The sequence below is a fragment of the Haliotis cracherodii genome, unplaced genomic scaffold, assembly GCF_022045235.1.
Source record: "Haliotis cracherodii isolate W230 unplaced genomic scaffold, xgHalCrac1.p SCAF_1, whole genome shotgun sequence".
NCBI lineage: Eukaryota > Metazoa > Mollusca > Gastropoda > Lepetellida > Haliotidae > Haliotis > Haliotis cracherodii.
In genome coordinates, this window is record NW_027266264.1 from 27,643,164 (window position 1) to 27,657,323 (window position 14,160).

The window sequence follows — 14,160 nt, forward strand, 5'->3', positions numbered from 1 at the left end:
GTACGTATAAACAATCATATTGGACACTCGTGAATATGTGTTTACCTCCGGGGTAAATACGATATAACAAACAGTATTATGAACGGATACACTGAATTTGGAGACATGCACCAATATGAGATGTCACCCATGTTCTGTAGATTATTTCCTGTGTAGATAACGTCTGTATAACAATTAGTAATGGTCGTTTAGGTGTGATGTGGTATGTATGGGTATAATACTTGAACTTTGGCAACTCGGAGGACAATACGAATCGTTATAATATAATACCCCATGTTGTATAAGTGATGTTTATTAAATTTGTGTCACAACATGAGTGTTAAGTTGTTTTGTTTACAGGAATATTCTACACTATTCTTTGTTTACGTGAACATAATCAAAACTAGGACGATGTTATTTTCATTTTCGCTTTGTTGATATATCAACAGCCAGGCCTTGCATACCGAAACACATTGCGTCAGCAGAGGGATTCTCCCCGAACAAAGGCTATGATTTGTCTGTACTATAGCAACGTCTGCTACGTCACACGGGCATGAGTTATATGGGTTATTGAATTTCCTTATATAGACCAATGAATAACCAGAGAGGGTTTCCCAAAGCCTTGTCATAGACCACGTGACTGCACGGTGCGCTCATATCACCCCACCTCGACTTTCATTCAGGAAACTCATAGAAAGAAAATAGTCCTTAATGCACACTGCACTAGAAATATAACTGCAAATCGGATTCTGGACTTTAAGGTCTACATATACTTTGGAGTACAGTTTTGCAGTTTTTGGTTTTCTTTAGTTAGCATTTATTGCGTATTAGAAAATCGAATACACATTCGCAATAGCCGGTAATATTTGGCGGAGGGATCAACCATAGTTGGTGTGTGACGCGTCGTGGTTTCCTCACGTCGTAATTACACGTAGCTTCACAATGGCGTCTCAGGCAGATTCAGTCGGTTGTCGGTGCGAACTCTAATAAGGGGAGGGGGAAAGAGGTCCCTTCCCAGGTTAAGTAACATAGACGACCAGCTGCCGGAATCATCCAAGAGTTACGAGACGCAAGACAGAACGGGATAACATTCAGCAAGAGGTGATCATCGTGATATTCGGACGCCGGCCACACGAAAATTTGTGACGATCAAGGGCATCATCTGGTTATAGGGAGAAATCATTTCGTCATCTGTTGAAACACATTTCGACGTGACGGAATATTTCACATACGCAGCAGAAGTTACAGGACCTGGGAAGAGGGAGTACCTTTATTAATTGATGGAATACAGACCACGTTTGTCCCACGGACTTCGAATTACGTCTCATGGACTAAAGAAAACAAACACGAGCACCCTCGAACTCATTGTCAGTTTCAGTTGAAATTGACAACGGTGTGTATTTCACAACTTGCTTGCCATTTCCTAGAGTATAATTTCATTATTTCATATTCGGTATGAAAGTGTGCCTTAAGTAACTTTTCTACATTTAGAAAAGATTAACTAACGGCGTTGTTCCTTTTTATCTCACCAAAGAACATTCCGATTTCCGGGAAGACATTTTGTTTGAAGAAGCCGCCTCACGTGTTGCTACACAAAGGCAACCCCCCAACAAAGGCACAGCTACGGATACCTTAGTGCAGATTCCAGGGTCTTTCCATCAGTTGAGAATTGGTGCTCTCAACAGATAACTTTATTTTATCGTGTTCTTATGAGCTTTCCACGCCAACGGCCCCGGCCCTTAATTGTGAGTCATGGGCCACGTAAAAAGTTTAATAATTATGAATCGCAACCAAACGTAGGCAATCTCAGTCCAGATTTACAACCCAACACACCACCGGTCTTTCAGAAACCAAGTTCACAGAATGTTTTTAAGATTGGAAAATATCTCTTGGTTGAACAAAGTGAAGGGAACGAAATCTACAAGGCTGTTAACTTGACATCTGGAGATGAAAGTGTTTGCAAGGTATGTACCATTTATTTACTTCTACAATATTATCCATTTTTCAATGTCCTCTTCGTGGGTCATTTACATGTTGTTAGAACCTTTCACTTAATGCGTTTTAGTGAATATAATAAACAGATGGACCATGTGGGAGACACAATGGGATTACCTTTCTACAGGTTAATTAGGTCCAATACATTGTTTATACAATATCTGGATGGCTCAGAAACTGCCTTACCTGTTTTCTTTGCAAATTATTTGATCCTTAATTAACAATACTTTATGTGATTGTTTAACAGGCTTTGTTTTTATGTCCGCCACAAGTAGCTCTTTGTTCCCATGGAACAAAGCCTGTAATTAATGAGTCTCCATTAGAATTTACCTAAGAAAACAATTACGATTCTTATGAATGCTTAGACCATGTAGACTGCAGACTTTATACCCATTAAGTGATGTTAATATATTTTATATATCAAACTAAATGAACCGACCAGCTTTACAGTGTTTGTTGTCACTGCTTGGTTTCCAAAATAAGATATTAAAACATGTCAGATTTCAATATTGGCATATTTAGTTAAACCATTGCACCATTTTGTGAAACTGTTTGGTCCATCGGATGACCCCCAGTCTAACGAGTCACCTGTAACATGGGATAGTGTGAGTCATGCTGACTGGGCTCTGCATACCTGCTCCAGTACAAAGTTGCACAGCTTAGTGCAAGACTGGTGACAGATTTCAAGCTTAGTCATTGGCTCTGGGACTAAAACATCAATCACAGAAAATACTAGGCTGTAATTTTGTGCAAAATAATAAAGCTAATGTTTAACCTGAAACGTTGCATAAACTTGTTGAATTCTTTTTAGGTTTTTCAAGTTATGACTTACCAGTTATGGCTCTAATTATAAAACATTGTACATAACAATATATGAATATGATATTCGGTTGTCGGGTCCATATCTTGTTATTTGCAGTGCGATATGATGTAGCTGTAATATTGCAGATTGATGTAAAATATCTTATTGTTCACACCACAAGATAGGAATTATTAAAATTCTTTAAATTTTATAATTTGATTAAGTCAAACTGTTCTTGCACACAATCAATTACTATAGACCCTTGGCATTAAATCATTTAGTGCGAATTCTTTCAGGTACAGTCAAGTGCATTGTAGTAAGCTCGGTTAAGATTTGTCCATATGTTACGACCATCTACTGAAAAGATATTGTAAGTTTCAATTAGTTTGGTCATTATGGTTAAAAGATGTTGACACTAAAGAGTCATGTGATCATGGGCATTCCATCTTGGTTGCATTTTGTTTTCTGTATATTTTTTAGTTTTCTTAACTATATTTTTGTAATCTCTTTTCAGGCCTTTCCAATAAACAAGTACCGGGATATCTTGTCTGCCTACTGGCAGGTTGACTGTCATGAACACGTGACAGAGGTTGCAGAAATCATCCTTGGGGAATCCAAAGCCTACATCTTCTTTGAGAAAAACTTTGGTGATCTCCACTCCTACGTCAGGTCTAAGAAGAGATTGAAGGAAGAAGAAGCTTGTCGACTGTTTAAGCAAATAATTCAAGCCGTACAGCACTGTCATGAGAATGGCATTGTGCTTCGAGACCTTAAGCTTCGGAAGTTTGTCTTCAAAGACGAAGCAAGGTGAGACGTCATTGCATCACAGTGGCACATTATTCTGTCTCTGATTTTCCGTGGGTACAGATATTAGGATATATTGGGTGCTTATGGGCTGTGTAATTGGTGGCCTTTTTCAGGACTGTATGTGAGAAAACAATTGGGATTTGAGTTGAAAGTTTGATGCTGTAATTGCTGCATCAATATCAACATAATTTCCGTTTAGTAATCCTTTTTGACACCCGAAAAAACTGAAAATGAAAGGTGTGTGTCATCAACAACTCAGTCTGTCACATGATTTCTATATATAGACTGCTCTGTCATGTCTGTGGGAAATAGACATGAAGCATTGTCTGACAGTTGGTGTTTCCTGCTTGATAGTGTGATTGACATGCAGTGAAATATATGGCTGTTGGTTTCAAATGCCCAACAAAATGTATAGTAATCATGATTGATGTGATATACTGCAACTAAGTAATCTTTGTTATGCGTCAGCTTTTAAAACACATTATTTTCAATTTGCTGATGTGATTTTTTTTATTGTTTCAGAACTCAGTTACGTCTTGATGGGTTGGAGGATGCTGTTGTTCTTGATGAAGAAAACAATGATATGATGACAGACAAGCATGGTTGTCCGGCATACGTGTCTCCGGAAATCCTTAGCGCTGCTGGTAGTTACTCCGGAAAAGCTGCTGATATTTGGAGCTTAGGAGTTATGTTGTACACCATGTTGGTTGGACGATATCCATTTCACGACTCAGTGCCTGTCGCACTGTTTGGCAAAATACGCAGAGGACAGTACACAATTCCCGACAGTGTGTCGTCTAGGGCAAAATGTTTACTGAAAAGTCTGTTAAGGAAGGAGCCTAATGAACGACTCTCAGTGGAACATGTTTCACAACATCCATGGTTGAAACTGACATCCTTTTCCAGTTATGCACGTTCAAATAGACAAAGTCAAGATCAGACTGTTCCGGAAATGTCGATCGTGGATAATACAGACTCTTTCTATGTGTGACGCTGACGCTGTGATCTAGGTACTCAACAAGAAGTGTCAAGGGACATGCTTCTCAATAGTCATTTGCTGAAAGGAACACAATCAAATGATGTGGAAATGACATAGGTCGCTCAGGTCCTGATCTCAAACAGTATTTTCTGAATAACTGAAAGGTATGACCGACTTTGAAACAGATGTGATATTTACTGTGTACGCCAGTGCTGATTTCAGTCGTCCATCTTTAAATACTGAAGCAATTTCGGGTAATGGTTCATATGTAATGGTGCAATCTTATTGGCTGACGAATGGGTCGAAGCGTCCTAAGTGGACAGTTATTATACAGATTACATCTTAATAGCCAATCAGAATTCATCTCAGAGGCAGCGTTGCTATGGAGATATATTATATTGATGAACATCTCATTTTCCAGCATATATTTAAGTAAGTGTAGGGACGATGTGTGTACTTGGATTGCCTGTGGTTTGCCCTTTCCTTGGTGCCAAATGCCCTCATGATCACCCGTGTGACTGTGTGCTAGATGTGTGAAAGTGATGCCCATGAGATTAAGTTTGCCATGAGTGAAAGATTGCTATGCTTGTGTGCATGTATCATTTTGTTCATTCATATACTATCAAAGCATGAACTCAGTGAGCTGGAATTTCATTTTCTAGGAAGTTGTATATCTCCATAGCAACTTAATGTAACATAGTGTCCATGTATCTATGCTTACAAGCAATCCTTGAAAAATGGCATCCATTTAATAACTGTATAGAGATGTTATTGTATAGAGATGTATATCAGATGTAAAGGGCTGCTTTGTACATTTGCTTTGAAAGGTCAAGCTTCAAGATTAACGTTTACCCACCAAAGACTATGGGAGCGGCAATGAGGTTGTGAAATACATCTAAATTTGTGTCAATCTTTTTCCACAATTTTCACTAATCTGATACAACAGAACAACAATGAAAGAGACTCACATTTTACCAGAACCCAGGGATTTATTTTACTTTTAACAAAACAGAGGACATGGTCAAGGAAGAGTTATTTCCCTTGCATTGAACCATCTGAATGTATTGGGTAGGCTGTTCACTGTGAGAGAACTGAAGTATATATCTAGTTCTGGTTAGAGGGCAGTTGATAGGGTGTGATGTTGTCAATGTTTAGATGGAAGTCACCATGGAAATGAATGTTTAGGTATGATAGGACCAACTGTAGTTTGGGAACATGTCCTCTTGTTTGTGGTGTCCGATTTGTCAGTTTGACTCAATATTATTGTCATTGTTATGAAACCTAATTTAATTCTTTGAAGTAAAACCTTCATTTCTGTTGTATAAATATTAATTAATTATTAATTTATCCCCTTCTTGTTGCCAGTGAAAGAATTGCTTTCATTGTTCAAAATGAGTTACACATGGCTGTTTTGACAGGAAGCATGGCTGTTGTATGCTCGCTGAATAAACAATAATGAATGAAACATGACACTTTGTTGTACTTTTTCAGACCATTTGCTATGTTTACCGTGAACATTTGTATGAACTGGTCATCCTCTGCTGGTCTTGAGCTAAAATCCCTAGATGACCTTGGTCTTGATCCTTGTTATCCTCAAATATCCAGTGCTGCATATTTCTATACTTCTCCTAACAGCTAAGGACCATCCGATTCTTTCATACTACTAGTTAATCTGTCATGACATCAGGTTGTCCTTAACATATTTTAGAGTAGTATATTGTGATGTTGATCAAAATGTTCCCTCAACACCACACAACACAACACAACAAAATGGTCCATATGTTCAAGTGTATCACTTTGGTCTTCCTTCCCAAAGGCTGACATGCATTGAAAACCTGTTTGAAATTTTGGGTAAGAAAATAGGTTCCCAGCAATCCATGCTGTAAGGTGAGGGGTCAACCTGACTTAGTTGATTGCATGTCATTGATTCCAATTGTTTGGATTGATGCTCCTGATGTCAATCCCTGGATTGTTTGGGCCAGACACTGGAATATTGCTGAATGTAGAATTAAACACAGAACAGAACAAAACTAAAACAAGCAATGAATTCACTGAACTACTCTTATCTAAGTGGCAGTAGAATCCAACAAACTCAGTGTGATTATGGTAACATGGTTACAATGATTGGAACCTTCAACAACTGTTTCGCAACATTAGACTGCCTCAATATTTATAATATATTCAGCACACGGTTTCACGAAGCCAAATGCTCTTGGTGATGTACCTCTGATAGAACCAGATACATGTATTCTGAGTATACCCTGGGTCTGTTTTCCCGACATCTCGGGGTCATTAAAACACCCAGGTGAAGACTGTAGAAACACAACCTTGGCACTTGGAGACAAAGTTGTGCAATACAGCTGCCACTAGCCAAGATTTGTTGGATTGCCCCCAGCGTACATTGAAGCCAAACATGGATTCCCAACCAGGAAGCATTATGTCTTCCCTCGGCCAATTAATATTTACTTACTGGAACTATTTACGAGATTAAATGATCAAAATAAGGCTTTGTTAACAAAATGCTGAAGGACAAGTTTAGGCAGTGATCTGAGGGTCGTTGTTTTGCTCATAGGCAGCGAGAGTGATATTATTAGAAATTATCATTGATCAAGCTATAAAAAATTATATTATTTCGAGATGTTAGGCTCTCTTTTTTCTATACATAACGCACAATTTTCCAAATCTTGCCGTACGACCTTATCTAGCAGTCGTGATTAATCCCGAGAGAAATGTCGCAGGTTCAAGCCTGGCCTTGGGCACAGTGTCTACGTGGTGGGCAGATGTGCCCACGGGTACGATGGCTTTGCATTATCCAACAGTCGAGGCCAGAAGTTTCATGAATGTCACCGGCCGAGACACGTGACAGAAGGACATGGTGCATTCCTCGCTGGCCTGTAATTTGTGTACAAACAACATCGTTCGGACGAGTATTGTTCGGGACGTCTGTGTATTACGCATAAGCATTTCCCCCATGCTTCGATAATTTAGAAATACTCAAACAGGTTAATCCATACGATGTCTCGGGTAACGGTTCGTCTGTGTTCGTTCGTCGGGGGGATTTCACTGTTTCGTATGACAGAGTTGAACGGGAAATATTATAATTCCCGATATCACGAGCTAAATGAAAATTGTGTTCATTCTTAGAATTAATAAAATGATCGCAGCTGTTATTCGTGCCTCGCCGGTTGTGTTTTACAGCGGCCATGTTAGATGGGTTAACGTTGATTTATAACCGATGTGGGCTAACCCAGTTTCACTGAATCAACTCGAGAACGTCCAACGCTGATTTACACTGATGCCACTGGACGACTTTTTTTCCATTTGCATTTATATATTTTATTTATTCTCTGAAGAACTGATTCAAATGCTGTTGAAAATGATGTTTTACTTTAGATTATTTTTTTATTCATTCGCCATGGTTAGTAAAACGTAGTTGTACTGGCGCCTCAAAATACAGGTTTTACGCAGAGAAATAGCAAACTAACATACACCCCCTTCCTTTGTTCTTAGGACCTAGATAATGAATGGAATGTTAAAATCAACAGCCTTGCTATATGTTTTAAATTTATATCCGAAAAAATAATTCCTGTGCACAGGGAATGTCGTGAATTGAGAAAAACGCACTTGATGCATGTGTGATTTCTACCATATGCTGGGTTTGGCATTAGGCGCGGCACTGCACGATGTCACTCCCGGCCATTAATCAATAGCAATTCTTACGCGCCAATCCCACCATTCCGATATTCCTCCGCCAGATATTGACCCCCAAGTCTATGATGCCAGGCCCTTCTCATGATCATGGCGAAGATCGATTACCAAGAACACTTCTTCATTCATAAATATCTCGAGCTCCTTGCAGCGTGCTCGCTAAAACGTGTACACCAATCAAACACCGCGAGACTCGCTTGCACAACCGACCAAATATGTTTTAATACCATCGTATCTATTAATAATCAACTTTATGTACTCATCAATTTCTTGATGACAAATTTGTTTGAATTTTCTTGAGCAGTTATAGCGAGATAGTGTAAATACTAAGAATAGCCTTGTGGTTGATTCTATAAGTAAACGCTGTGTTGAGTTTTAAGTCAATGACGTCATTGCCTCATTTCGTAGGCGCTCGCCGAATACTAAATGAGGTCATGACGTCATCAAATAGATTTATTTTCGTCAAGAACAGGTGTTTGTCAGAACGACTGGTTGATATAGGAAGCTGTTATGCAATTCTTATCTTGATGTCATTGAAACATACAATCCAATATAGACTTAGTCTGTCTAGATAGACGCTGTGACGTATATGGACGATCAATATTCTAGGTTTTTGATCAGGTAGTCATGTGTGGTAGGCTTTCGCGCCGCCATGTCTTTGAAGAATGGTGGATTTTTAGGAATGGTATGGCGTCGTAATTTACGACATCAACATCAACGTCAGTATCAACGCCACTCAACCATGAACAATGCACCGACCCCTCCCTGATATTGTTAGCCGAGCAGCCACGTGTCTCTGGGTTCTACATGCATCATACAACCTGATTTTAACACGATCTTTACATTGCAGATACTTGAAGACAGAGATATCGTGCTGACATGGGACAAGGCTAATAATACCTTATAGTATTCTGACATAATAGGGGGCACGGGTGGCCCAGTCGTCTAAGGCGCCGCGATGCGCAGTGCAGAGTTGCGTCCCCTGGACACGCCAGAAACCTATGATTGAGGGTTCGAATCCCGGTTCACCCCGATTATGTTTCTAGGTTTGTCAGCACCATACCCGTGCTCGTGGGTTTCACCGAAGTGGTAAACGTCTGAGACCTGCATCACTTCGGGCTTTCCTCACACATTAAGCTGACACGCCGCGATATAACTGGAATAATGTTAAAAGCGGCGTTAAACCCAACTCACTCACTCACTCTGACATGATACGTTTTAAGATATGCTGGCATGATGACAAGATTTGTATAATATATAGAAGATATTTCACGACACACATGAAATATCCTATTTATTATAATCATTTTGTGTAGTTTTCTCCCGATAAATAAAATTATTTCATGAGAAATGTAAAACCTTGAAACGTAAATACTCCCTACCTAACACAAAGGTACAGTTCACCACCACTTGTATTTGCGACTAATAATGTAGTTTCATGTTTGCAAAATCATAATGTGAACAAAAGTATCCATAAATATTAAGGGTCACGAAAATTCTTTGTCATACATTTCGATATGGTTATATACAAAATCAACTTTAACAATACATATTCTCGAAAACTAGGCGAGCGCTGTTTGAAGCGAAAGAATACGCGCTGGTCAAGTAACAGAAAAATGGCGCTTTGTGAAACGAACAGTCTCGATTGACGAGTTCATTGAGAAACTAACAGTTTATAACGAAACATTTTCGAGAGAATAACAAACAGCAAGAAGTGGTATTAACTCCTTAAATGACCATCTGCCCTTATTTTGCCTTGTCATTATGGAACTAACGTATAAAATACGTCAACAGTTTTTGTGTGAACGGGCTTGACACTTTCGACAAAGGGAGACAAGTAAAGGGAAGATAACTCTTTTTGACACTAGTTCCGTCAATGTGTTATGATTACTGCAGTGAAATATCAAGTGTTATGTTCACTACAGTGAAATATCAAGTGTTATGTTCACTACAGTGAAATATCAAGTGTTATGTTCACTGCAGTGAAATATCAAGTGTTATGTTCACTGCAGTGAAATATCAAGTGTTATGTTCACTGCAGTGAAATATCAAGTGTTATGTTCACTGCAGTGAAATATCAAGTGTTATGTTCACTGCAGTGAAATATCAAGTGTTATGTTCACTACAGTGAAATATCAAGTGTTATGCTCCCTGCAATGAAAATATCTCTTTTGTCAACTTAAAAAACTCAGTCTTTCACACTGAAGTATATAATGAAATATGCTGGCATAATTACGACAAGATTGGTATCATATGATATCCTGGCATTATAACGACAGTATTTATACAATAATGTTGGCAAAAGGGAGTGCAGTGTGTAATGATTAGGATTTTGAAAAAATAGTAAAGCAATATGGGGTAAAATTATTGTTCAATAATTAAAAACGGAAGTTGAACTGATAATTGTATCAATGACCGACAATGCACCCCAGCACAAACCAAAGTTAAAGGGTAGTTTGTGATAAGAGGTCCAGGTTGTCGACAAAATGTCGAAATGAGTTTTCAGGATTCTTTAGTTTTGTTTTCTATTGTTTGTTTTCAATCCTGCCCCCAAAGTTTCCAATCTGAGGAGCTACAACCCTCTTTTGATTGTATATGTTCGATTTTCAATTTAAAATATCTGAAGTTAGCGATGATATATACAAATAATGAACTGTACTGGCTCTTAGTTAGCACTCAAAGAATGCTATATGGTTATATTTAAAAAAACAAACACAAACATAATTTGATATAAAGATTTTTAAAATTAAAAAAATTGCATAATACACAACTGCTGATGACATCTGAGACATGATAACTGAGACATCTTACCTTTGAAAATAAATATAATTGCTTTTTTTCAGCACAAATTTAAAAACATTTCAATCATGTTAGGGGTCATGTGGTTGGAAATACATTTCTTATCTCAAAATCTAACCAAATCTAATTTTACACCAAATTACTAAAACACAGGTTGCTCTTAACAAACTGATGCTGGGATGTGTGGTGATTAAAGATGCATAATCAAAGTTAACAAAAGTTCTTTCAATTTTCAGTTGCATAAAAAAGTAAACTAGGTGAACTTTGTTTTAGTATATGTCAAATATTTACGGTAATCGAAAATATTTTCCTAACCAGGTTTTACGAATGAAGTAGGACAGTTTATGCCGTACAAGAAAATATCTATATGAACTTGGATTTGTTATTTTTGTTTGTTTGTTTAAGGCCGCACTCAGCAATATTCCAGCTATATGGTCTGGAAATGATCGAGTCTGGACCAGACAATCCAGTGATTGACATCATGAGCATCGATCCACGCAATCTGGATACGATGACATGTACCAACCAAGTCAGCGCGCCTGACCACCCGATCCCGTTACAGAGTGCCCCGATACAGGCCGCATTATCTGATGTGTTATCATCTTATTTTTGCTATTCAGGATATTGTAATAAATATTTTTATTGCGTTTACAAGGTAATACGTTTCAAAAAAGGGTAGGGTCCGTTCCGGAGGGTAACTCATAAACTGTTTACTTTTGTTTAGAAAGTCTGTCTTCACATTCGGCAAGTTCTGAATGGCTTCCTTTTGCTATTTAGGCTTTTTTTAAATTGTTATGTCTTCCGTTTCCAAGACAAATTGGTTTAAATGAGGACATTATTCGTTTCTGGAGTATACATACATAATTGTTCCATATTTCTAGATGGACCTTTGCATGCAGTTAAGATACCGGACGACCCGGGGCAGTACTGGCCTCCAGCAATCTATGCTTCATGTATTTGAAGACTAAATGGATTTGGTGTGTGGCATCGTACCTTAACAGCGTGGAACACTGTTCGTAATATCAGTCACTGGTTTGTCTGGTTCAGAGTCGAATATTCACATGTCACCGTTATACTGGTGGGATAGTACGGTGTTAATAAAACAAACACACGACACATCACATATCAGTTGTTTATTCTTTTGTATTTTATTATAGAAATATCAGAATTTAGTTTCGAAAATATTATATTTTGTAAAATTAGTATTTCATGAAATCGCTATATGGCTGAAATAATGCTGATGGGACTTTAACTTTTAACTCACTTTTACATGATAAGTTCTGTCTATTGAAAGTACCAGAACTTAATCCATTTACTGGAATTTATAAAAAAAACCTATAGAATATAAGAAATCATTTCGCGTAGACTAAGCATGAGTATTTGATTCAGCCTACGACATGTATACTGTCACATGATTGTATTCACAAGATTTATGAATAAATCAGATTTTTATTCGTAAACTCAGATATTGATATCACACACAGAGGCCGAACTAATTCAGGGCCATGCTGGTCAAAGGGAGATAACTATGTTTCACAGTGTGTTTCACAGGCAACTCCATCGTCAATACTTCATTGGTTGAATAAACAAATACGTTCATCAAGACCCGCAATGACGACATATGTACAGAAACACAAAGGGAAAGATTGATCGTGTTATTCTACATATTTGGGTAGTTTTTATCAACTTTTAAAAATAGGTCCATTTGCCTGACGTGAGTAGCATCGGAGTACTGCTGTGCAACGGAAAATCACAGAGAATAGTCGATTCCTCACAATCATTCGAAATCAGAATTGCCTTATTATGGTGTTTATGTGTACAAGTAATGAAATCAAATCGTTTGCTTTGTAACATTGAATGACAATTATGCTGAATTTTGACTTTGCAATTTCGAATTGATTAATTTCAGGAATATTTCAAAGTTCAATTGTTTACCCCCAACGTTACTGTGTGTCTGTGCGTGCGTGCGTGTGTTGTTCAAATCGGCATATGAATAACCTCGCGGCCATGTTGGCTGGGCACTGGAAGGTGAAGCGCCCTGACAGTTATGCTCTGTTCACTGGACCCCGTGTGGATTCTGGGTTAGCATAGGATGACTCGGTGACTTGGTTGAAACCGTGGAACGTAGCTCACAATATCAATCACTTATATGTCTGGTGAAGGTCCTACAGGTGGAATATTATATACTGTGTGCAGTGTGTGGCGTGTAGCTCTTTCAAATCATCTTCTCAGCCTATTTATTCAGAGCAGTGACAGCAAATCCTAGGTGTGTGAGTACGTGGCGTAATAGCCCTGCTTGTCTGGATGTGATTCCAGAAGATCTCTCACTCACTCACTCAGACTTGGTTTTACTCACAGTGCTTATGCAGGTCTCAGCCAGGTGCTTTACAGACGTACTTAACACCATATATATGTGCCATATTATCTGTATTTTGCGGTAATATTTTCTGTCACCAAGCGAACTTCCGAGGTTGTCTCGGGATATGCGGGTTTCAATTTTTTAGATTTAAATACACATTTTACAATTTATATAAACAATATATTATACTTTAATAACAACGTATGTCTGGCTTTTTGGGGGATATCAAGATATCGTGTTTTGTGGAAAAGTAGGGATTAGTTTTGATACGTGACGCCATGTTGGTAATTTTACGTTCGCTTCCCTTGACAAATGTACGACATATGAGCGCGTGGATCGGCGACATTGACACATTGTTTAATGTGACGACGTCGTGACAACTAGAGAAGCACTGAGCTATGGGTAACATAAAGAGTAACATCATCGCCAGGGCTCAATTTTTACAAAACTGATTCACTCGGGACAGATATTCAGTAATAATACGTCGTAGATCCAGGGCTATTCTCAAAATAGATGCACTATCGTGTAATTTTACGTACGCTTCGTTAGTTTTGCATCATCTGACAGGCCAACGACAGGGCCATAGACGATAACGCTCGTGCCCATCGTGCTGGCATCGCAAGTGACTACCAGCAACAGCAAAAAATCACAGAACCTAATGGCTGGAGTTCTGACCTTTCCCCATAGAGCAAGTCTGGGACATGATCGAACACTAAGATTTCCACACTGCAC

General features: G+C 38.4%; 1 protein-coding gene across 1 annotated transcript; it reads left to right on the plus strand.

The window, feature by feature from the left end:
- The first annotated feature begins 891 nt into the window (after positions 1-891).
- Positions 892-6,027, plus strand: LOC139475363 (tribbles homolog 2-like). Its single transcript, XM_071258588.1, has 3 exons — positions 892-1,943; positions 3,291-3,583; positions 4,106-6,027. The coding sequence occupies exons 1-3, from the start codon at positions 1,689-1,691 to the stop codon at positions 4,572-4,574; spliced, it is 1,017 nt and encodes a 338-aa protein (XP_071114689.1). The 5' UTR covers positions 892-1,688; the 3' UTR covers positions 4,575-6,027.
- The last annotated feature ends 8,133 nt before the right edge of the window (positions 6,028-14,160 follow it).

Excerpts from the sequence above, each read along its gene's own strand:
- LOC139475363 (XM_071258588.1), top strand. The coding sequence starts at position 1,689 with ATGAGCTTTCCACGCCAACGGCCCCGGCCCTTAATTGTGAGTCATGGG. Across the intron at positions 1,944-3,290 it reads GAGATGAAAGTGTTTGCAAG|GCCTTTCCAATAAACAAGTA; the intron begins GTATGTACCATT and ends ATCTCTTTTCAG. Across the intron at positions 3,584-4,105 it reads GTCTTCAAAGACGAAGCAAG|AACTCAGTTACGTCTTGATG; the intron begins GTGAGACGTCAT and ends TTATTGTTTCAG.